Genomic DNA, 25,378 nt, shown 5'->3' on the forward strand with positions numbered 1-25,378 from the left:
CCCCCCCACTCTTTCCTCAGAATCCTTTCAGTCTTCGCCAACCCCTCTGACCTCCTTGCAACCAGGCCCAGGTTGCAAGGAGGTCATTTTTGTCTTCCAATGGGAATATTCTAGTAGGCTTCTCCCCAGATATCCACTCTAGGGCGTCCAAGGCAAAAGAGCGAGCTTCAAAAATGTGTATAGGGTAAAGTTGGTGACCCATGTTTATAGGAACCTGCTTTATGAATGGCAAGAGTTACACGTTCTACACATATTATCTCAACCATTCTTTACCACTCTATGGGGTAGGCACTATTGTAACCCCCGTTTTACAGGTTTTGGACCTAAGCGGTTCAGAGAGAGTACATCGCTTATCCAAGATCACACAGTTATTAAGAGGTGGAGGGGCGCTCAAACTCAGTTCTGTCCATTGCCAAAACCAAGTCTCTGTCCATCAAGTCACTGTCTTCAAAGGCCAAACATTTGTTGAGAACCTACTATGTGTAAAACCCTGGGGCCAGTACTGTGATAAATAGCCAGATGAATGAGGATGGGCAGCTCTTGCATTCCAGGGAGACAGTTTCTAACTGGGCGGTAGTATAAATGTAAGGAATTCTGTTCCAAAGCAGATTGCAATAAGTGCTGTCTCTAAGGACAAGCAGAGTCCCATGGGAACGTGAATAAAGGAGGGAGATTAATCCATGCTGTGTGTTTGTGAGAGAGGGAGAGAGAGAGAGAGGAGGAGGAAAGAGGAGAGGAAGAGGAGAAGGAGGGAGTGGGAAAGAGAGAGAAAATATGAATGAGGTGGGTGCTGGGCAGAATTTTTCTAAACATGGGCTTGGTGTTGCGCCCTCGGTGGGTTGGAGGGCTTCCACAGGCTGGAGTGAAAGAGGCCGAACAAAGAGCTTGAGCAAGAAGCCAGGGCGAGAGCACTGAGAATCTGCTCAGCAGTCAGGCCCGTGTGGTAGGTGGAGAAGCAAGGCTGGCAGGTCAGTCAGGACCAAATTAGGGGAAACTTGATGCCATGGAAGGGTCTAGGCTTGCTTCTGGGAGCAGTGGGCAGCTGCTGACAGCTTCTAATAGAGCACAGGCAGGAAGTGATGATGCAAGTTTGCAGTGAGATCTGGCAGTGAGAGGTGGGGATGTGGCCTTTGCGTGGTTCCTCCCTTCTTTGGCCAACACCCACTGCCAGGCTGGCCACTCACGAAGAGAACTGGTTCCAGCCGTGCAAGCTCCCAGTCTTAGCACAGGCTGAGCGCAAGGCCCCTTCAAGGCCTATGGGAGGGGTTCAAAGAAGGGAGTGTCCTGATGTTTTTTTTGGCTGTCGGGGAAGGTGTGGTCCAGTAGGAAACATTGAGGGTCCTGGGGTAGGAGATGGCGGGTATGGGCAGGGGAAATGGAAAGGAAATGTATTCTGAGACATGGTGAAGTCTTTTCAACTCAGCCAAAGCAGAATAAGTGCCCTCGCCCCTTACAAATTCAGGCTAATTTCTGACTTTGAAAATCTTTTTTAAGGAAGTACAGATGAATTTGTCTTTCAAGTGCTGTAAAAACTCAATGAAATCCAGAAACCAGTTGCCAGGCCATTCAATTCGCCAGAATTATTTTTTTGATTCAGTTATAAGAAAAAGTGGTAAATGACTATAGCCAAGTTAATATCAGCACGTTGGGCTTCCCTGGTGGCGCAGTGGTTAAGAATCTGCCTGCCAGTGAAGAGGACACGGGTTCGAGCCCTGGTCCGGGAAGATCCCACATGCCGCAGAGCAACTAAGCCCGTGCGCCACAAGTAGTGAGCCTGCACTCTAGAGCCCGCGAGCCACAGTTACTGAAACCCACATGCCACAACTACTGAAGCCCATGTGCCTAGAGCCCGTGCTCCGCAACAAGAGAAGCCACCGCAATGAGAGGCACGTGCGCTGTGACGAAGAGTAGCCCCCGCTCGCTGCAACTAGAGAAAGCCTGCTTGCATGGCAACAAAGACCCAATGCAGCCAAAAATAAATAAATTAATTAATTAAAAGAAAAAGAAATCAGGATGCAGTAATAAGCAAAATGGGAAAATAATTTGAAAAAGAATAAATACCTGTGTATGTATAACTGAATCACTATGCTGTACACCTGACACTAACACAACATTGTAAATCAACTATACTCCAATATAAAATAAAAGATTAAAAAAAAATCAGGATGCATTTTCTACAAGATTAACGAAGAGTAGCCCGTGCTTGCCGCAACTAGAAAAAGCCCGGGAGCAGCAATGAAGACCCAGTGCAGCCAAAAATTAAAAAAAAAAAGCAGCTAGTTTAGCTCACAACTCAAAAAAGTGCTTTAAAAAAAAAAATCAGGATGTCAACCATAAAACTACCCACTGTGGATGACCACAGGCAGAATCAGCGGTGCACGTAGAAGATGACAGTCTAGGACCCATTCGAGGGGTATGGGGGAGGCAAGCCTGCCTCTGTAGCCATCTTTCTCCAGGAGAACCAGCTCATGCATCCTGCACACAGGAAGGGCCGAACGAGAAGCATGAAAAAATCCTTTTGCAGCTTCGCTTTGCACAGACTCTGGCAAGCGAGGAGCGCTCTGATGTCAAGAGCTGCCCAGAGGACTCTGTGTTGCTGGACAAATGTGTCACCTCTCTAGCACCAGTTTCCTCCTCTCTGAAACTTCTGGCCCTTCCAGTTCTCTCATCATTCTTCCCTAAGGGCTCTCAGGGTAATCTTCCACGAAGCCTTGCTGATTCTGAGCTCCATTTCCAGCCTGAAAGCACCAGCCTCTCCACAGGTAGCTGAGAAAGGCCAAAAGGGCTCTAAAGCCCTTTCCTTACTTTTCCACTATTGTTCTTCAGATGGTAATAATGTGGAATACCTTTTTTCTCCTGCTGCTGCCAATTTATAACTGGGTCAACCACAGCAGAGCTTTCTAGATGATGGAATTATAAAATATGCTTATAACCTTTGGTGTGATTACATAAATGCATAAATTATGGGTGTTGGCAACTTCAGAAAATGGTTCTGATCATGACATGTGGATCCCTGTTCTCCCTTTCCAAACATTAAGTATTTGGCTAAGGGAGACAGAGCAGGGGAATCTCCATTTTGGAAGCAGCTAATATTATTCCTATTTCATAGACACAGGCTCCAGAGAGGTCAGGCTGCTGGCCAAAGGTCATACAGCAGGCCAGTGGCAGAAGCAGGACACCAGCCTGATTGGACCCAAAGCCTTGCTTCTTTACAGTGCATCAGACACCTCATGGAAGGGTCTGGGTCTATGAAAATCTATGTTCTGGTTGGGTGAGAAATTCATTTTCTGGTTAGCTGGATATTCCTGATAGCTGAATTGTCAGGTTAGGTTAGGTTAGGAGGAGTGGGGGAAGGCAGAGATGGAGGTTCTCTAAAGCCTAGGATTCTTTTCCCCACCAAAATCCTACTTCTTAAAGTGTATGAGCCTCTCCCTCTCAGTGGTTTGCAAGCTCCTCATGGACACAGTCTCAGAGGTCTGGTCATGATTATGGTGTGGGGCAGTCACCTCTGCATTCAAATCTCTCCTATTTGGTTCTTCTTCTTTTTTAAAAAAATATTTATTTATTTATTTGGCTGCACTGGGTCTTAGTTGCGGCCAGCGGGATCTTCGTTGCAGCCTGTGGGCTCTTAGTTGTGGCATGCAGGATCTAGTTCCCCAACCAGGGATCAAACCCGGCCCGCTGCACTGGGAGCATGGAGTCTTAACCACTGGACCACCAGGGAAGTCCCTCTCCTATCTGGTTCCACCTAGGTGTGTGCTGTGGTTTTCATTTGCATTTCCCAGATGACTAATGCAGTTGAACATCTTATAGATGTTAATAATTGTTAGTGGTACCCTTTTTTCCTCTGTCTTATCTCTCATCTTTCTGCGTCTTTGCACCCTTATCCTCTCTCCCAGGACCTGGCAAAATGCAACCCTGAAAGAGTCCCGAGTCCTGGGAACCCAGATTTCTCTATGATGGCAGTTCTCTGCTCCAGAGCGTCAGCTGCCCTTTAATGTCTTTCTGCCCTCCTTGCCAGCCTCACCTCTCAGCTTTCTACCTCCTTGCACATGACTCTCCAGCCAGACTGGCAGTCTCAGACCCTCTCTGAGTCTCTGAGCATTTGAAGGTACGGTTCCCTCTGCCTGGGATGCTATGACCCCCCTCCCCGACTCTACCTGGTTAACTTCTTTTTAAATTTTTTATTTATTTTTTAATATTTCAATAAATTTAACCAGAACAAACGTAACATAGGGGTAAAAAAAAGATTACAAAAACTTAAACTACATCTTGACAAAGACCTGTAGGAAATAATGTGCAAACCAGCGCTGGTCCCCAGAAACACTTTGCGTTAACTTTTTTTTTTTTCACACACACACCCTGTATTTTATTTTTACAAGAGATAAATAAACTGACACCAAGCATTGTAAATGGATGACCACAACAAAAGCAACAACGATTGCAATTACCCAACACGAAACACACTCATACTATGTCATAATATTGACCTTCAGTCCAGTAATCCTCCACTGTAACAGGGACCTGGTTAACTTCTGTATACCATTCAAGTCTCAGATCATATGTCACTTCCTCCAGGAAGTCTTGCCTGATGCTTCCCCCACCCTCACCCACCAGCCTGGGTTAGTTGCCCCTTGTTTGTGGCTAAGTAACATCCTGTACTTCCCTTCATAACACTTATCACGCTGGGTTGCACTTGCCTCTTTGCTGATCTGTTTCTCTTGCTCCCTTCCTCATCCCTTTGAGGATGAGACTTTGTGTTGTTTCACTTTTATATCCCGTGAGCCTTGGGCATCAGTAATATTTGTTGAATGAACAATCTGGCCTGGATCCCTTTAAAAAGGATAAAAATCTGCCCTTCTGGCCAGCTATCCTAGAATCAATGATTTCAGGCCATCATCCTTCATCCCCCACATCAACCCTCCTATTTTACAAGGTCTCAAGGAAATGGACACTTATTGAGGGTCTACTGTATACCAAGCACCAAGCCAGGCCCTTTCTGTGTGAAGTCATTTTCACAATTTAAAGGCTTAAGACTCCATGTCTAGATGGCACTTTGAAATTCAGAGGCTCTGATGTCCAGTCAGTCAATGAACAAAGGGGAAAGGAGTGATATTACACTTTCCATCTTGACAGTGGCAAAGAGATGTCAACAGAGGAGGCCCCCATGTAGTGCAGAGCTCTAAGTCCCTGTACCTTCAGTGCCTGGCACGTGGCAGGAGTGCATACAGTATTTGTTGGGTAAATGAACAAATGGTTGAAGAGGAAGCACAGAAAGAAAGCAGACTGGAAGCTTAGAAGACCCAACATTTCTTTCTGGACCTGACCTAATATATTTCCCCCACGTGTTGATAAACAAAACTAGACACTGAAGTATTTTTGTCATGGGCAGCTGTCCACAGTGCCAGCCAAGGCTGATCCTTGTGATTTCTGCTCACTCTATTGACTAAAAATGACTGCACCCAGCTGTAAAGGGAGCTGAGAAATTTCTTTTCTGAAACCAGGAGGAAAAGAAAACAGATTTGGGGTGAACAGTTAGCAGTCTCTGCTGCGGGATACAAGGACGGTCTTGCCTCTGCCAGTGTCACTGGGTGGCCCTGAGCTATCACAGGATAAATGGATGTTCACTCTAGAACGGCCCTTGGGGATCATCCAGATTCAACTCCCTGATTTTACAAATGGGAGACTGGGGCCCAGAGAGAAAAGTGACTCCTTGACTTGTCAAAGAGTTGTTTGGTGCTAGAGCCATTTGGTTTTGCTTAATTGGTCAGTGCTTTAGCTGCAAAGTGGGTCTTTAAACAAGAAAACCTTCTCATCTCCTTCATAAAAGTGCTGTGAAGTTCACATTTCAATGATAAAGAAGAAAGCATTAAAAGCAATAGAAAAAAGCAATACAAATTAAGATGTTGATGATACAATGATTGTTACAGTGGTACTGAATATAAATGATCCTTTCTTTAGTTACTTAAAAGGCTCTTCTGTGTCCTGTGGTCTTTAAGAGTCTTCTTCCTTATTAGGAACTTCAGCTACCCCCATAAAATACGGCAAAATTATTTAGCTGGCCATGTGTGTGAGGGGTGAAAACCACTTTTGATAAAAGAGCAATTACTAATTGTGTAAATTTATGCAATTGTTTATACCTTCTTTGAGCTTTAGTTCTTTCATCAGTAAAAAGGAAATGATAATACCTCCAACTAAGATTTGTTGTGGGGATTAAAGAAGAAATGAAAACCACTTGATATAGTATCTTGCACCCAGTTGGGACCCACTTAATGTAAATTTCTTTTCTTGCAGAGTTAGGGTCCTTTCTGTGAATACCTAGGGGAACATTACACACAATGATTGATGTAATTGCTCTTGAAAGGGGCACTTCCAACAACATTTAATCAATAAATATAATCTTTTCCCAATATCTTCAATCGCTGAACTCATTGCCTAGGATCTACAGTTGAAAAGAAAAGCATCTGCTCCCAAAGGAGACTGAAATGTAAACAGAAAAGCCCAGCACCATGTGACAAGATGCAGGAACAGAAAGAGTGATGGTGTGAGGGGAGGGCATAGAAGTCTGCTTGGTTGAGTGATGGAGGGCTTCCCTAAGGAGGCTGTATGCTTCATGGGGGAGGAGTTACAGCTGGGCAGGTAAAAGGGAATGGAGGGGGGAGGACACAGAGGTGTGAGGAAGCACATTGTCTATAATGAGGGAGCTATTTTAGATACTGCTAGAACCGTTTTTTTTTTTTTTTAAAGCTTTAACAAAAGAGAAGGGACAGGTGACTGTGATAGCAGTGGGTTTCCAATTTTATCTTGCCACACGTAGGGAGCCACTGAAGAATTTGGGGCAGGGAGATAATGCAAAAGGGGTGAATGAAAAGAACTGGGAGAATGACAGCCAGTGAGGGCTGCCTGGCTGAAGCCCACACCCAGCCCCATCATTCATTTAATCATTCAACAAATAGTTCCTGAGGACCTGCCGTGCACCAGGCTGAATTCCAGAAGCTGGAAATCAGGCAATGAACAGGACTAGCAAGGTCTCTGTTCTCATGGAGGAGACTGACAATAGATAAACAAGTAAACAAGGAAGTATCAGATAAGTGCCTCTTGGAAATTAAACAAGGTGATAAAAGAGTCCCTGAGCGGCTTCTCCTCACCCTCTCCCCCTCCTTCGGAATACTCACCAAGCCTCCTCTTGAGTTTTCCAAGGAGGTTTTGCTCCTAGAAAAATCTCTAAGGTAAATAATTAACCTAGCTCTCTCGGTGCTTCCAATAAGGCTTCTTCCCCTGGGCCTGGTCAGCTTGCAATCCTCGCTTCCGGACCACCAATTCTGCCAGAAGTCTCAAATCTAAAAGTTAGGGGATGGTCATAACAACCTTGAGACCGGTCCTGATCATGGTTCCCTCCGCAACCTGTAACCCCCCACTTCGCCACCCCCGCTCCTGGCTCAACCCTCCCTCCTCCCTTTATATAGATATAGCCTTTAGAAGAAAAACATTTGATAGTGTGATTGAAATTGTGCATTCCTCTCCTCTGAAAAATGCAAACTTTTAAAACTCGTCCTCCTCTGCTGGCAAGAGCCGCCCTCCTCCCGCATCCCTACCCCCTGGGACTCCCGAGGGCTGGGCGGGGACTCTCGGAGGCGGCGCGTTCCCGGCACCCGGCACCCGCGCTGGAGGCTGGCTCTGCACCACCAGGGCTCACCCTTGTGTAAGTCAGAGCTCCTCAGCGCCGAAGGGATGTGGGCCGAGAACCAAAAAGAAAACGTAGTAATAAATGTAGCCGAAGAAACGAGGGACTAAAACAGATTTCCCAGTGTGCCCCGTGGTCTTCCCCCGTTTGACACATTTACTCACCACGAGTTTTTTTTTTCCAAAGAAAAAAAATTTTTAATTATGAAAACTTTCAGAGACACAGGAAACTTTTAGGTAAACCTAGCAAAAGTCCCAGGAGGGACTTCTGATTTTGCCCAGCTTCTCTGAACTGCCTGATAGTCATAGTTCGCCCTCTGCGGTCTATACCAATCAGGGGGGGACTAGGTTAGGGGCCCTGCTCGGAGGGGTTTTTATTCTACTTAGAGCGAGAAGACTTTAATAAAAACTATTTTTCCTTTCTTTTTCTTTTTTCTCCCCTGGCAGATTACACCTCACAAGGTGTTTTCACATTCCTGATGCCGTTAAAATCATAAACTCAGAGCTGAAGGGAAATTTACAAATCAAGTGGGGGAGAAGGGGATGACTACCTGGCATATATTGGGCCACTTCCTAACCCCCTGCCCATGATAGACATTGCTAATCGATCACTCATTCATGATTGAACACATTTATTGGATGCCCTCCATGTTCCACATGTTATGTTAGCAATACAGCAGGAAACCAGACAGACTTCTTTTGCTACCCTTATGGACCTCCAAGGGGAAGACAGACATTAAACAAATAATTACGTGCCTGAAGAGTGTTTTAAAAAGGCAGAATATGGGGGCAGACAAGGGCATCACACACCTGGAGGTAACCTGGAGTTGGGGCAGGGGCAGGAAAGGCCTCCCTGAGGAAGTGATGTTTAAGCTGAGGTCTAGATGATAAGGAAACTGAGTCTTTGCGAGGGTGAAAAAGGAACCGTTACATGCTAGGATAAAAGACTGGCGTGAGTTCAGGGCATGTTTCATGGCTAAATGAGGGGGCATGGATCGTAAATGGGGGGTAGGTTTCTGGAAGGAAACAGAGGTTGATACAACCAGGCCTTGAAAAAGAATCGGTTGATAGGAGGAGAGGGTTGGGACAGCCTGGGCAGAGGTCACATTTATTGTTTATCCTCCCCCTTCCTAGGAATTATCCTCTCACCTGCTGTCATTAAAAAGAAAAAAGAAAAAAGCTATAAATTATTGACTATCTACTACGGGGTGGCAATTCTCACGAATTCTCGCATCTTCCTTGAGAGATAAGTATTATTTTCCCAGTTTTACGGATAAAAAAGGCTTGGGAGGACTAGAGACACTTGCTAAAGTTGGTCACCAAGTAGGCAGCAGGGCTAGGATTTGAGCAGCTGCACTTTCTACAACTCGTCACTGCCATAAAAACTCAAGATGGCTTGCTCTAAAGCAGTCAAGTAAAACTTGGGGAGCAATCAAAGAGCATTGACAGAGGAACTGGAAATACTCCGGGAGTTGGTGAAGGGGGGGCGGGGGGGGGAGGAAAGTGTGGGCAGAGAGGCCGCAGGTGAGTGGACAGCGTTAGGCAGAGGAGTGCGCGGCCGAAACCGAGAGGTGGCGGGTGGTGGGGAGGATGGCCAGGCGTCCTAGGTGACTGAGAGGGCATCCCTGGACTGCTCCAGGACTGCACTGCGGGGAGGTGCCCTGCTCTAACCACTACCCGGCCCGGCCCAGTTAATCATTTCCTGACCTTCCTTCCTCCTCTCGCCCAGCCCTCAGGATTGCCACATCAGCCTCCCCCTCCCCCTACTCGCCTCCTGGCCCTGTTGCTCCTTCGCCGGGTTTTACAAGGAGCCTCAACTTTGAGGCAATGTTCGTAATAGCCCGGGACGTCCTCAAGGCCGTGCCCCGGAGAGATAGCAGGCTCGCTAGGGTGTAACGCTTGCCCTACCGGCCGCTGGAGGCTTGCCCTATCCTCTTTTCTACGAAGGGGTCAGAGAGGCGGGGATCCAATCCCGGCACGGATTAACCAATTACAGACTCGGTTTCCCCTGCGGTAAAAAGGAGGATGGTTAGAGCAGCTGGCGGTGTGGTGCGAGGTTTAAATGAGGTACTGTGTGTTAAGTGCCTGGTTAGGAGACAGCAGCAGGTGTTTAACAAATGTTAGATCCCTTCCCTTTTTATCACCTGGTAACCGGGACCGCCCCGCTCAGCACACCCAGGTTAGTTACCTCATTTAAACTTACACTGGAGGGTGAGGCATGAATGTCCGACCACGTGCTCGAGGTAATGCAGCTGGTGAGTCACAGTGACCGGGTTTGAACCCAGATTCACGATCGTCCCCGCACTCAGCACCCAGGTGGCCACGTGTTCAGAACCTAGAACCCAGTCAGTATCGTACCTGCCGCAGGGAGCAGACCACTAAACCAGTACTGCTCTGGGACCTATGCATCCCGCTGGGCCACCGGGGGCCAGGCCCTTAACCTCTCTGAGCTTGTGCCTTCGTGTGTAAAATGGGGGCTGTCTGTCTGCCCGGGTGGTTTTTATTTTCTTCTTCACACTTTCTTGTGTGGCCAGATTTTCTACCGCAGTGTAGTCCGGCCACCACACACTACGCAGGGTCAGTCTTCTCTGACTGTGAGCGCTCGCCGGGCCGGGGTAAAAGCCGCGGACCGGCCCGGCGTGCCCCGGCTTGGCGCCCCACCCTACCCGGGGCCGGGGGAAGCCGCGGCTGCCGGGGACAGCGGAGTTGGGAAAGTCACTTCCGAGCGCTGTCCGACGCTGGGCTACCAGCCTGCGAGCGCGGGGACCCCACCCCGCGGGAGAGGACGGGGGCGGGGCCGGGCCTGTAGGCGGGGCCTGCCCAGGGGAGGGGAGGGGCCGGCCTGGGAAGACGGAAGCCTCCAGCCTAGGGGTGGCGGCAGAACCCGGATGGCGGAGCACCACGTTTTCCGGAGCCGGGCTTCGGGAGACGGCGGGCGGGAAAACCCGGCGCCCGGAAGCTTTTGCTTTCTTTGACGCAAGGGCTCGGGACGCAGCCGCCGTCGGCCGAGCGCCCGGCGAGGAGCGACCCCAGGCAGAACCTTCGGAGTCCCTCCTCCGCCCCCCCCCCCCCCCCCCGCCTGGTCTCGGAGCCTCAGTCCTCCTCGCCGCCCTCCTCGTGGCCATGGAGTGTCCGCACCTGAGCTCCAGCGTCTGCATTGCCCCGGACTCAGCCAAGTTCCCCAACGGCTCCCCGTCGTCCTGGTGCTGCAGCGGTGAGTGCGGCCCCAGGCGGCCCTGCAGCGCACCCGAGGCCCCGGCTCTGCGGGGCCTGCCGTCTAGGGGCCGCGGGCAGTCGGCGCGCGGACTCGGGGAGCGGTGCGGGCGAGCCGGGCCCGGCGGCTGGGGAGGGGTACGCGGCGAGGCGGGCGGAGCGGCGGCGGCGGCTCCTTTGTTTCCCGCGGCCCGACGGTCCGGCCGGCGAAGGAGAGGCCCGTGAGGGATAGAGACCGCGGGGCCCACGAGCTCGTGGGGACGGCGGCGAGCGGGGACCCTGGCCTGCGGCTTGCGCCCCCGCGCCGCCCTGCAGTGCCCGGGGGTTGTGCTGGCCTGTGTCGCCGGGTCGGGGGCCGCGGGGGTGGGTGTCCGGCCCCCACAAGGCGGCCGCACGTGTGGCGGGGCCCGAGTTGCGTCCCCTCCTAGACCGGACGGGAAAAGCGCCGCTCTGGGGCGCAGCTTTGTCTGGGCTGCAGGGCGCGCTGGGGCCCTTCGCTACCTGCCCCGGACCCGCTTCCTTTCGCTTCCCCCCATGCTCCGGCGACTAGATCCACGCCGGGCGAGCGGGCGCCGGGACCTCGAGAGGTGCTCAGAACTCGGGCGGCCGAGGTCGGAGTCTTTCATCAGCCCGGGAAGGTGAAGTTTGAAAACAGGCTGCGGGCTGAAAAAGCTCAGAAGGCTGATCGAGCAGCTGCTTTGGAGGGGCGGCTCGCGTTGCCTTTCAGATATTTTTGTTTGTTTGAAATTGCTTTGGGATTTCCGAGTCCATGTGCTGTAGGACAGTTATTAGGTTTATGTAATGCTTTTGCATTGCTTAAGCATCTTATCTCCTTCTGCCGGGCCCCTCGGAAGCCCCAGTGCCCTCTTATTGTCTGCTCTAGCGACTTAAGATCGCACCGGCCACACTGCTTTGATTACTTCCTGGTAGGGCCCTGGTGCCGCCGATAGAGTCTTTGTTTATAAGCTTTGAGATGATCAGTGGTAGTTTGCGTTGTAGTGTAAAATTTGAATTGTGCATTTCAAAAATCTTAAGTTCATTTGAAGAAATAAAAGGAGGAAAAGAGCAATGGTACGATTTAGCTGTGTGACATTTCTCATTGTGGGCCGGAGCTGGGAGGATAGTTTAGAGAATGCCTTGACACTTTTGACAGGTTACTTAAATGTTGATTATGTCCTTGGAGAAAAATCCAGGTAAGGCCACAAAGAAAAATGTACCCTGGGATAAGGAATGGAAATAACTGCGGTTTCCTTGAGGTCTCAGAGGTTTGATGCTTTGCTTGCCTTTGTAAAGTCAGATTGTCTTTTTCTGCATAAAGCCCATGAAGATTAACCGGTTAATTGGTTTTATGGTGCAGTATTGCAGTTCTTTTATGAGGGTGTAGAAACTTACCTACGAATGTTTCTTCTACAGTGAATGTTGAGTATGAAACAACAAATAAGGTGTGTCAAATTGCTTTACAAATTAGTTGGTGTTGTATTATCTATAATTGTAGGTAGAGCTGTGGTGCTGTAACTGTAACCCCCGCCCCAGGGATTGAAAAAAAAATGACCAAAGTAAACACTAGGAAAAGCATACCTCATGAGGAATGATGAAATTACTTCTCCTAATCTGTGGTGAACTACAGGGATAGATACAAAGCAGACAGCACACTTCTGGCTGTTTCTAGGTAAAATCACATCAAATTTTAAAATGGCCTCATTGGTCACATGCATCTAAAAAGGAAAAGAGTTTATGCAAGTGGCAGATATCCTGTTGTGAGTCAGTCTTGCCTTTGTCAGTCAGGGCGTCCACTTGAGTGTGGAAAAGAGATGCAGAAAATTGAGCATCTCTTGAACTTAAGTTAAATTGGAGCATAACTAAGAGGCTTGTGCTGATAAAAAAAACAAACTAGTATGTGTAGTCTTCAGGGAGGGGTGTTTTTTTTTTTTTTACATCTTTTTTGGAGTATAATTGCTTTACAATGGCGTGTGAGTTTCTGCTTCATAACAGAGTGAATCAGTTATACATATACATATGTTTCCATATCTCTTCCCTCTTGCGTCTCCCTCCCTCCCACCCTCCCTATCCCACCCCTCTAGGCGGTCACAAAGCACCGAGCTGATCAGGGGAGGGGTGATTTCTATCCAAGGGCTAGGATGTCATCTTTGCATCTTGCAACGAAGTTTGTCTCTGACATTGCTTTGGGAGGGTGACTTTAGTCATGTGCGTGGATTTGTAGAACCAATAAAGCTAGTCTTGCAACTTTATGTGGGTTTTTTCCTTCTCATGTTCTACGAGTTGAACCCATTTCATGTGGGCCTTCCGCTTTAACTTCTTGGCATCCATTCATTGATATAGTCTCATGTTTTTGTATTGAGTTTGATCTTGTTCTTGCCTGCCTGTTGTTTCAGTGATTAAATGATTATTAAAGCTGTGAGGGCTTCCCTGGTGGCACGGTGGTTGAGAGTCTGCCTGCTAGTGCAGCTTGAACACGGGTTCGAGCCCTGGTCTGGGAGGATCCCACATGCCACGGAGCAGCTGGGCCCGTGAGCCACAACTGCTGAGCCTGCGCGTCTGGAGCCTGTGCTCCGCAACAGGAGAGGCCACGGTAGCGGGAGGCCCGCGCACCGCGATGAGGGGTGGCCCCCTCTTGCCGCAACTGGAGAAGGCCCTCGCACAGAGGCGAAGACCCAACACAGCCAAAAATAAATAAATAAACAAATGTGGGGTTAAAAAAAAAAAGCTGTGAGTCCTTGACTAATTCATCCTCTTGGAGGGTTATGTATTCTGGCATTTATTCTCCAGCACTCTGGAATTTCTTCCTTCGTTTCTTTCTTTCTTTTTCTTTCTTTTTGGGTAGCCAGTGTGTGGAATAATGCGGTGACCAAGTATTGAGTCTGATTACATTCTTATTAGGGAGGGAAAAATCTCTGTTTTGGCACTGGACACTAAAATTAATGCCCTTGCCTTGTTCTCTTTGGGAGCTTGCAGTTACACCACAGTGAAATAGCCTTAAGGCAGCCAAGCAAATTGCAAAAGACCAACATCCTAGGCTCTCCTAGGTAGCAGTACATCCTTGGAAGATGGTTCTGTTTCCTTGGAGCATCAGTTTCATTATGTCATCTGTTAAAAAAAAAAAAGCGGGGGTGGGAGTAATACTTCACATTTACTTCACAGGTTGTTGTTAGGATGAACAAGGTAATTTTTGTGAAAACTTTGAGAAACTCCAAACACTGTTCAAGTAATAGGTGGTATTATAGGTCAGAACATCTTTATAAACAGGACTCTCGATAAATATCTAAAGCCTCTTAGATAGGGCCTGGGATGGACTGGCTTTATGCTGAATTATGCTTTTCAAGGAGGTATATTATTCAACAAGATTAGAGGTGTAAGAAGTAATTATACTTCACAATTAACTTGAGCTTCTTATCTATGGGAAGCCCTTGGTATATATTATTGTATATGTTTTATAATTGTGTACCACAGTGGTTCTCAAGCTTTTTGTCTTCAGGACCCCTTTACCTCTTAAAATTATTAAGAACCCAAAGAGCCTTTGTTTGTACAGCTTATATCTATTGATATTTGCTGTACTAGGAATTAAAACAAAAAAAATTTAACATATATTTATTAAATCATTTACAATTAGCAATAATAATTCCATTACCTGTTAACATAATAGTTTGTATAAAATAACTATACTTTTCAAAGCAAAAAAATTGGTGAGAAGATTGGCATTATTTTAATTTTTGCAACTCTGTTGTCTGGCTTAATAGAAGACAGCTGGATTTTCATGTCTGCTTTTGCATTCAGTCTCTTGAAATATCACACATCATGTAGCTTCTGGAAAACTCCACTGCATGCTGGTGAGAGAATGAGGGTAAAGAATAAAAGTAACATCAGTGTTATTTATGAAAATAGTTTGAGCTCATGTACCCCATGCAGGGGTTTTGGAAACTCTCAGGGCCTCAGGATCACACTTTGAGAACCCACTTGTATACAATGATAGTAACAGTTAAGGACACCTGCTCTGATCAAAATAGCTTTAAAATATTAAAGAATTCCTTAAGGCCTTAAAACTAGCAACATTTATGTCTGTGTGGAGACTTACAGAGTTTATAAAATGTATTAGCTGGGACCATGGGGTCCAGTAGTCAGTCCCTTGCTCTCAAAAAACTTACAGTCTAATCTAGTTGGGGAGAGATAGGAAACTAACCAGTTAGAAGATTAATCCATGTTCTGGTTTAAGGTAAATGTTGAAAATAGCAGTCTCCTAATGAGGTAAAAGTTGATTTATGTCTAATTTTGCTAAAGGCATTCTCATATTTATTTATTTATTTATGGCTACATTGGGTCTTCATTGCTGCACGCAGGCTTTCTCTAGTTGCAGTGAGCGGGGGCTTCTCTTGTTGCGGAGCACGGACTGTAGGCACGTGGGCTTCAGTAGTTGTGGCGCGTGGGCTCAGTAGTTGTGGCTCGTAGGCTTTAGAGCACAGGCTCAGTAGTTGTGGCACACAGGCTTAGTTGCTCCGCAGCATGTGGGATCTTCCCAGACCAGGGATTGAACCTGTGTCCCCTGCATTGGCAGGCGGAATGTTTTTTTGTTTTTTTTTTGCGGTACGTGGGCCTCTCACTGTTGTGGCCTCTCCCGTTGCGGAGCACAGGCTCCTGATGCACAGGCTCAGCAGCCATGGCTCACGGGCCTAGCCGCTCCGCGGCATGTGGGATCTTCCCGGACCGGGGCATGAACCCGTGTCCCCTGCATCGGCAGGCGGACTCTCAACCACTGCGCCACCAGGAAAGTCCCTATGCATTCTCATTTTAAATGAAAAAGTTTTAAATAAAAGAAACTAGGACATTCTCTCAAGGTTTTTGTTAAGTGCACATATCAGAGGTTATTTTCAGAAGCTGGAGGCTTGGGCATTTCATATTTATGTGGGTAAAAGAGTTAAACCAGTGGCAAAATACTGAGGAGAAAACCCAAATTGTTTAAAAGGATGCCCTAAACACAACTGTTTTAATAACTAAGGAAAGCCAAAGACTTCAAGCGTTTAGGTTAAGTAGCCGGTTAAATTGGAGATATTTTAATAGCATAGGCATGAGAATTTTTCCGTGATTACTTCTTCAAAGAGTTGAGAAGGCCTCTCTTTTTAAAAATAATTAATTAATTAATTTTTGGCTGCATTTGGTCTTCGTTGCTGCATGCGGGCTTTCTCTAGTTTCTGCGAGCGGGGGCTACTCTTCGTTGCGGCCCGCGGGTTTCTCATTGCTGTGGCTTCTCTTTCTTGCAGAGCACAGGCTCTAGGCACAGGGGCTTCAGTAGTTGTGGCTCTCAGGCTCTAGAGCGCAGGCTCAGCAGGCGGATTCTTAACTGCTGCGCCACCAGGGAAGTCCGAGAAGGCTTCTTAAAGTTTCTAGTACATGCTTGCCCTCACGTTACCTAAGGAAAGTAAGTGTAGGGACTTCCCTGGTGGCGCAGTGGTTAAGAATCCACCTGCCAATGCAGGGGACACGGGTTCGAGCCCTAGTCCGGGAAGATCCCACATGCCGCAGAGCAACTAAGCCCTTGCGCCACAACTAATGAGCCTGCGCTCTAGAGCCTGCGAGCCACAACTACTGAGCTCACGCGCCAAGAGCCTGTGCTCCACAACGAGAAGCCACTGCAATGAGAAGCCCGTGCACCGCAACGAAGAGTAGCCCCTGCTCCCTGCAACTAGAGAAAGCCCGCGTGCAGCAACGAAGACCCAACGCAGCCAAAAATAAATAAATAAATAAATTTATTTTAAAAAAAGAAAAGTAAGTGTAGATTAAATAAATGTTTTGCAGTTTGGGGTGGATATTGGAGATAAAACCTTTTTTGAAGATCCATTTAGTAGGATGGTGTTCTGATGATTGATTCCTTGTCATTGGTAATAAATCTGTAGTTTGTGATAAAGCTTGCGATAAAGGTGAGAAATCCCGTTGATGGGATGATGAGTTATTTTGTATCGTATTTCTCTCACAACCTGAATCTAAAGAAGACTCTTGTATGCCCAGTAGACTAAATTTTTTAGGTAGGACCAGTCATTTGTTCATCATAAGGTCAAATGCGTTTACTGCATTTTAGTAATAAGTCTGTATGAAATATTTATTAAGTGCCTAGAGTGTAATAACACACTCAGTAAATATTTGCTTAATGAATGAAGGAACTTTCTTCCACTTGGATGGTGGCTGGAATGGCCTTAAACTTTATGTTTAAAATAAATGGAAAGTAAGTGAGCTTCTCCCCAGAATGCTTTCACCAGTCCTCACTTCCAGTTTTTAGTCTGTAAACTAAACTTTGACTGGATTGTGAGCAACTGACCATCTGCAATGTTGTTACCACAACGAATTTGTATTTGTTTGACATTCTGTGTTTATAGGTGGGCAGGTGGCCATTTTTAGTAGTAAATGTGGATGGGGCAGTTAAAAATCAATGGACAGGTGATACTTTTTTCACATTAATTTTGGAGATTAACATTTGATTTTTATATGTTTTTCTGAAGAATTTAAACTTTTTTAAAAATAATATTTGTACGCTTAAGTCAAATGTAATTGTCTTTCTGGTTTTTCTGGCAGTATCCACCCCCAGTCCCAGCCCCCAGAACCTTAAAGCAGCCTAAGCATATTTCCAAAGTCTCTGAATAATTGGTAGTACATGTGAAGGACCTGGAATTTAGAATGTGCTCCATGTGTTTGTTTGAAGAGGCTGCAGTCTAGGGATTCAGCCTAACATTTTTGCTGTTGTGAAGAAGTTTTGACACATGGATCAAAAGTTATTTTCTGATGGTATTCTTAGTAGTATACAAAGACTATCCTTCTTGGCCTAAGCAGGAGAGAGGATGGGATTGATGGGAGAATTTGAACTCTGTTTCTGTTTCTTGTTATTCATTTATCCTCAAAATAGCTCATTCTCATCATTCTTTGCTTTTACAGCATTAGCCTTAGGCTCTTATACCATCCTTTTTCCTCTTTGAAATTTATGCAATTTCCTTCTTTACTGGAATATAATAGATTAATTTTGGATCCTTTAAACTCAATTTGGTAATACTTATGTTTTTCTAGTGTTTGTAGCTCAGTAAGCAGAACAGTGAGTAATTTAGTTTGCAGCTCATTGAGTAATTTAAATTCCTGTTTTAAAATTTAATTGAGTCCCTCTTCCATCAGGGAGTAATTTACAAATACCAGCGCATTTCCCCCAACCTACTTTGTTTTTTCTTTTTGAGCTATTTCCCCTTTCTTGAGCTGTATTATATATTTTCCTTCTTTGAAAAAAAAAATTAGTGTCCAACCTATGGGTTTCGTGTTCAACCTAGGTATCCATATAGACTTGGGTAGTAGTTTATTAATGTTTGAAGTGGAAAATATATACTGTTTAATGTATTTTAGTGTTTTATGTTTATTCATAGCGCCTTTAAACGTGACAGCAACTGCATTCTAGGTGTTTTAATAGAGCTTTCCTGGACAGATGGTTAGATTCGCAGCAGGGGCTAGTACTTTTTGGAGGGTTTATTTGTGATGAAGCTTACCTTGATTGACAGCTTAGAATGCTGAGAATACCATTAACAACAGGAACAGCTTGTTCATCTTACCTAGAATTGTTTTGTGCCAAGACCTCTAGAGATGCTCTGTGATTTGTTAACAGTCTGTTTTGAGAATGTAGGTAAGAGTAGGTATCTTTCACAATGAAAGGAAATTTACCTAAAAATTGTTCATTGCAGTTGTATCCTGAGATCTTTCCGATTGTTGAATGATCTTTGGCTTAGAAATTTGTAAACAGAGATCATCTTTTAACTGCTGTGAGTCTGCAGATGTTAGTATATATAGTAATTCCAGATGTTTTCTCATCTATGAGTTTTACTCAGTAGGAGGAGAGCTGAGAACAACATAAAGTAACTTCAAAGCAGTTGGCTAGCATTTAATCCTGACTAATTTAATTAACTACCCATCCTTGTAGTTTTTCCTGTTTCATAGATTGTGAAACAGACGAAGGATTAACGGAGTTGCTCAAGATGCTTGAGGGCATTAGAGATAGCCCAAAGTTTAAATTCAAATACCATTCAAACCATACTTCTGGCTTGCCTTTGTAAAAGCAGGGTCTTTATTTTGTCATCTAGTCACTTACTGCTTGATAAGTTAAAGGATTATAGATGTTTGGAAACATACTCTGAATAATTCCTTTGAAGATTTTTGATGTGAAAAGTACATTTTAAATTCTACCTTTTGAAAATAATTTTAGATTTCTGTATTTTTTTTTTAATTTTTTTTATTTATTTATTTTTTTGCGGTAGTCAGGCCTCTCACTGTTGTGGCCTCTCCCGTTGCGGAGCACAGGCTCCAGACGCGCAGGCTCAGCGGCCATGGCTCACGGGCCTATCCACTCCGCGGCATGTGAGAGTCTCCCGGACCAGGGCACGAACCCGTGTCCCCTGCATCGGCAGGCGGACTCTCAACCACTGTGCCACCAGGGAAACCCTAGACTTCTGTATTTGATTAGCCCTTCCTCCCCCTGTTTATTGATTAAAGTGCCACCAAGTTGGAACTAGATTGTTAGTACAGTTGGAAGAACACTGTTTTTGAACGTCTGAATTTCGGTTCAGGTCTAATTTTTTTGTAGGCTGAAATTCACATTACTTTAGTTCAGATATCATGAGTCAGCCTTCTCACCATAGCTATGGATAAAATGCAGTTAGCTTTCGGTTATTATATAAATGTGCTTCGCTCTTGAAGTTGCCCCCTCCCGTTTTTTCCTTTTGTTTCTGCTGGAGGAGATTCTTTTTGGAGGTGGGTTTGTTGTGGGGTGGGAGAGGGAGAGAATTCTTAAGAAAGGGAACTTTGCTTTTGCCTCTGGTAGCTCAGAGGTTATTTGAATCTTTGCTTTTAGGCAGGGTACTTTGTTGATTCCAGCTAGTTATATTCTAAGATTTTCCAATTATATTTCTTGTAAAAGTTAATTATAGTCTTTAGACTGCAGGGCTTAAAACAGATTTCCCTCCCTTCTTCCCCCCCCCTTCTTAAGACATACTGAAAATTAGGTGTATATGTGTGCTATTTACAGATACATAAAATGCAGATAAGCTTAAGATGGCAGTTTCAGATTTTGAAAACTATTGTTGAACTTAAACTTGGACATTGGAAAATGAAGTTTGTAGTTGTCTTTATCTAAATACTTCACCATTAATCGATGCTAGCTAATTAGATTTTATAAGACTCTTTTGAGGAGGGAATTGAGAGTTTATTTTGAATATGAACCAGCTTGTGTCTTTGAAAAGATATTACAACCAACTGGATTTTTTCTGGAGACTTTGTACTTTAGGATTGAATAGCTCTATCAGTGGGCTGTTTTCCATTTTGAGTAGATGTTCTTTCCTGATACTTTTTCCTTTGTTCTAGCTGGGTTTAAGGCAGCTTTGTAGAAATCTGCTTGCCTGTTTATCCTTGACCTGCCCTGAAGACTCTGAATTTTATGGACTGTTCTTATACTATTCTCATCACCAGGAAGAGCAGGCTAGTGATTAACTGTCATGTTCTTGCAGGTTTGATTTAACAGATTGTAGGGTAGTACACTTGTTGATGTAGCTTCTTTAAATCTTTGTCCTTACTGACCACACTCAGGTTTTCTTTTTTAGATAATAGATTATTGTCCATTCCTTTGTCTTGAACATTTGTTGTACCATATTGGGACGGTAGGACTTTGGTCCAAGTTTGTGAAGATCCTGCTGGAGTTTCTAGGGAGCAAGTTTTTTTTTGGTGATGGAATGTTTCCTTGGGATAATTGATAGTTAACATGTTAGAGATATATTCTAATATAATATTTTTGAAAAATAACTTCTGTATATAACTTAGACACTCTGGGGCCGACACTTATATTATTGATTGAGTGATTCGTAAATTTTAGTGTCACACAGTAAAATTGAGATTAACTCTAGTTTCCATGTGAATTATTTTGAATGTTAATTGTGAGCTGTATTAACATTGGAGAAACTGTTTGCAACAACTGGCTCAAGCTTCACCTTGTGTGTGTGAAGTAGCTACCAAAGCTCAACGTTCATGCTGTGAGAATTTAATTCTAATTTAATTTAACTGCATCGGTTTCATTTCAGTTATTTCAAGTGTTTTGTTTGTGTATAGTCTTTTTAGAAACTCATTTAAAAAATATTTTTCAGGCTTTTTTTCTTTGAATAATTAATAGAGATTTTTGCGGAAACGTGGGTCCGATTTTAAAATTGTACCTATTGGTTGTAAAAAATTTCCAACTCTTGGTTTGTGTTAAATAATTAGAGCAGCTATCGGAGTTTACAGATTCCTATTTTCTGTAATCTTGGGTATCTAGCCCTTTAAGCAGAGTATAAGTATGTGCCCAGTTTGCTTTTCCTTTCCATTTCTTCTTAAAAAGTCCTGTTGATTTTAAAAGAATAGTTTCGCAGCACACCAGTAAATACAGCTGTTATAAATTTCACACACCCCCATCCCCAACTTTGTGCTTTAGTGCCAACCTATATTATATACCATAAAAACTAGGAAAAGAATTGTACAGTGCAGATATTAAACCTCCGCTCTGAGTAAAGTCTTTGATAATAAGAGGTCCCTTAACCTCTTAATTGTTTCATTTATTTATGGGAGGGAGTGCTTCCTATAAAATATATATATGCATCTTTTCTTATCTTGCATACACTTTTGTTTTGAAATAATAGTTGTGTGGTGTTTACATTTATGACTTGATTCATTTCTTTTGAAAATCCCTCTACTGTTTAACCATGGATTTGCTTATCAGGTTGCTGGCAAAGGCGTGGAATTGCATCAGATCTTGCTATATTAAATAAAGGGAATATTGGATGCCAGAATTTTTCTTAAGTGATTCATGGCTTTTGTGTTCATTCTGTGTATAGTCAATTTCGTAAGGAGAGTTATTTTTGAAACAATATAAACCTCGGATAATTTTTCTGTAGTTATTTGTGTCTGGTCTTCCAAAGGCAAAAGTGGCCCATTTTGACTCTGATTTAATAATCTTCTTTGACTTCAGCAGTTCTAATCCTTCTCCCCACTACCCTTTCCTCTCATTTGGAGGTAGGGGCACAGTTCCAGTATTTAGCTGAAGACTGTAGAATAGGTAAAGCATAATAGCATCATTAGGTGTTTTTCACCGAAGTAGGTCTGAACAAGTCTGGGTTTGTGACAGAATGAATAATAAAAAAATGTGTTCAGTACATTACAGTTTTAGAGAATATGTAGTTTCACATACATTATTTCCATATGCTGTTTTCATTTGACATTGAAAACTGATTTCAGAAATGCATTTCAAAATACAGTGAAATGCTTGAGCCAGTGAGGGGACCAGTCTTAGGATCAGAATTTGCCTCTGTGTAGGAAATCAGCAGGACCAGATGCCCTCTCTTTTCTGGCTCTGTAGGTATCTGGATCTGTTAACATAGATGATAAATTTTGGCCGGCTTTGAAATTACATTCTCTAGTAGAGGACACATACCATTAGCTCTGCAAATTAGCCTTGTAGTATACAGGGAATTCAGTAGGTGCCTGGCCCCAGATGATAAAGTGCTTTTGTAATTTTTATTTCATGTAATAGATTATAGGCATTTTTTTTAAAGATTAAAAAAAATGGTTTAGGCAACTTCATGAATTGATATGACTGTTATATCAATTTACCTTTTAAAGATTAATTCATGTTTTCAAAAAGTAATATGTGTACAGTTAAGTCATACAGTGTAGTATCAAAAGTAATACGTGTACAGTTAAGTCATACAGTGCAGTATCAAAAGTAATATGTGTACAGTTAAGTCATACAGTGTAGTATCAAAAGTAATACGTGTACAGTTAAGTCATACAGTGTAGTATCAAAAGGGTTAAAGTAGAGCAGCAGCCTCCCTCCCCTCTCCTCTCAGCCCTTCTGTCCACAGACCACCACTTTCAGCTCTATTTAGCTTTCTCTGTCATGTTTACCTACATACTTCTAAGTAATACACTGTTATTTCTTAATTTATCCATTTTAGGTATCATCTCTTGACATCTTGCTATGGTAAATGAGGACATTAGTGTTTGCATTACCCTCCCCTCTGCCCCTCTCTCCATTTCTCAATATAACTAGACTACAGATTTTGATTAATATGGTGATCACTTTTTTTCTTGCCTGGCATTTTATTTTTCTTTGAGTTAATAATTGCCTTTTTTAAAAAAAATGGCTTACTTTGCCTTCTGTACATTTTCTCCCAAATGTAACCTATAAATCTATTAAATGTCTATGAATATTATTTTCCAAGCACTTAAACACATAATGTCTTAGTATTATTTTTTCCTGAAGCTTTCCTTCCCAGAGCTCTCTCGCTCCCATCTGAACTGACTGTTCTCTAGGCCTACTCGACAGTTTTTATCCTGTGATTCCCTTGCTGTTCTTTTGTATTAGATCTCTCATTTCCTGGATCCCAGGTCTTTCTCTTCCTTGGTTTATTAGACCATTTTGCTGGGGTACATCATCTAGCTCCCGTCTCAGGAGAGGCAAATTTTTGATCCCACGCAAGTCAGACACTTTTATTCTACCTTTATACTTGACTGCTTGGGTGACTATAGACTGTTAGAAAAGATTTTTCTCTTAGAATTTTGAAAGCAGTATTGCTTTGTTTTTAGGCTTCCAGTGTTGTTGAGGAACCTGATGCCTTTTTGATTACTGTTCCTTCATATATATCTTTTTATTCTTTCTCCTGGAAGCTTTTAGGATATTCCTTTTATCCTTGGTGTTCTGGAATTTCAGAATGATGTGTCTTGGCATGGTTAGTTTTGGTTTTTTTTCTAGTGATGGGTACTCAAGGAACTTTTTTTTTTCCCCACACACACACTGTATTTTATTTTTACAAGAGATAAATAGACTGACACCAAGCATTGTAAATGGATGACCACAACAAAAGCAACAATGATTGCAGTTGGTACTCAGGGGACTTTTCAATCTAAACATTTGAGAGTACCCTCATCCTCCCATACTTAAGTCTCCTAGTTTGTACTTTTTTCTTTGTACAACTCCTATTAATTGAATGTTGAGCACTGTGGGTAGAACCTGTAATTTTCTTATCTTTTTATTTCTTTGCCTTTTGGTTCTAGTTCCTGAGGTATTCCCTAGGTGTTTTTTTTTTTTTTCCCTTCCACCCTTCTATTGAATTTTGTTAATAATATTTTTAATTTTCAAGAGCTTTTTCTCATTTTTCTGACCATTGCTTTTTCATACATCCTGTTGCTGTTTGTTGTTTTATAGTATCTTCTCTCTTTACTCCTGGATTTTAGAGTTTGTTTGTTTTGAGGTTGTTTCTGTTCCTCTGAGTTCCTCTTTTTCTTTTCAAAATGATTCTCTCAGACTAGAGGTTTTCTTCAAGGATCTTGTTTTATCTTTGTCTATTTTTTCATGTGAGAGTGAGGCACTAAAAAGCTCTGTGAGTGAGCGAGGCTTGTCTGTAGTGGGCTTCACTGTAAGGTTGTGGGCAGGCCACCTTCTTCTTCTTCTTCTTCTACATCAGGATGTAGTAAGTTCCATGAGTCTGTTGTTCCTTGCAGCCCTTGACCCCTTGTTTTCAGTGCCACCCTTACCTTTGCTGTCTGCTGTGCCCAGTGTCCCTGAGCCCAGAGCTGCCTTCTGTGTGCACTCTTCTCTGCTGGCACTTAGGCTGTAGCTTCCTTCATGCTACTAAGATCAGTACTGCTCCTCCAGCTTCTTCCTGACTCCCAAAAATGTGTTGAAATGTGCTTGTCTCAAATGATCTTTGTGAGTTCATGTCGATTTAATTTCTTTATTGTCATTTTAGTGAGATGTTAGGATGGAGAGGAGGTAAGAGAGAAATTGGTCTGCCATGCTTAATTTGGTGTTTATTTTTAAATGAGATATTTAAAATCCAGCTTTTAGGGCAAAACAATGCTTTGCCCCATCAGAAATGGATCTTATTAGTCATCGTCCAGAGAGTTAAATCACTAAAACTGAAATTTTGCAGTACTGTTTTTGAGTAAAAGTTCAAACTCAGATTTATCTTCCCTAATGAACAGAGCAAAATATTGTCGCTATTACCTGAGTCAGCAGAGAGAGCAGATAAGCCTGGGGGTTTGACTCTGCTTGGGAAGCCAAATACAAGCCCGAGTTTGGATATATAAAAGAAACATTGAAAGAAAAAGTTGTAAGGTCACTTGGACCACTGCAATTAATATCTTGTAATACTATTACTGGATTAATTTATCATCCATCAAGAAAGGGAAGTTACTGCCAGGTTTATAGTACTGTTTGGCTCTGCACAATGGTAATTTAACCTTTTCCCTTGTGTTTTAGTAATTTAAAAAAATGTTCTTAATTGGAAGTAAAGAATAAAATTTTTTTAATCTCCGAAAGCCTTTTTATTTTGATATAATTTCACACTTAAAGAAACATTGCTGAGCTTCCCTAGTGGCGCAGTGGTTGGGAGTCTGCCTGCCAATGCAGGGGACACGGGTTCGTGCCCCG

At 43.8% G+C, this 25,378-nt stretch overlaps 1 protein-coding gene across 4 annotated transcripts in view; it reads left to right on the top strand.

The window, feature by feature from the left end:
• The window catches only part of USP3 (ubiquitin specific peptidase 3), a 195,717-nt gene that overhangs the window by 93,436 nt on the left and 76,903 nt on the right, over positions 1 to 25,378 (top strand). The window contains exon 1 of one of the 4 annotated variants that reach the window (XM_027123237.1): positions 10,649 to 10,897. The exons of 2 other annotated variants lie outside the window; for them this stretch is intronic. In XM_027123237.1, coding sequence (XP_026979038.1) covers positions 10,807 to 10,897 — 91 coding nt within the window. In that variant the 5' untranslated portion in view covers positions 10,649 to 10,806. Of the gene's footprint in view, positions 1 to 10,648; positions 10,898 to 25,378 lie in introns of those variants that run through there. One more of the 4 variants, XM_027123238.1, reaches the window with a different exon arrangement.

This window comes from Aethalodelphis obliquidens, unplaced genomic scaffold (genome assembly GCF_003676395.1).
Source record: "Aethalodelphis obliquidens isolate GAN/ISIS:26980383/991018 unplaced genomic scaffold, ASM367639v1 scaffold26, whole genome shotgun sequence".
NCBI lineage: Eukaryota > Metazoa > Chordata > Mammalia > Artiodactyla > Delphinidae > Aethalodelphis > Aethalodelphis obliquidens.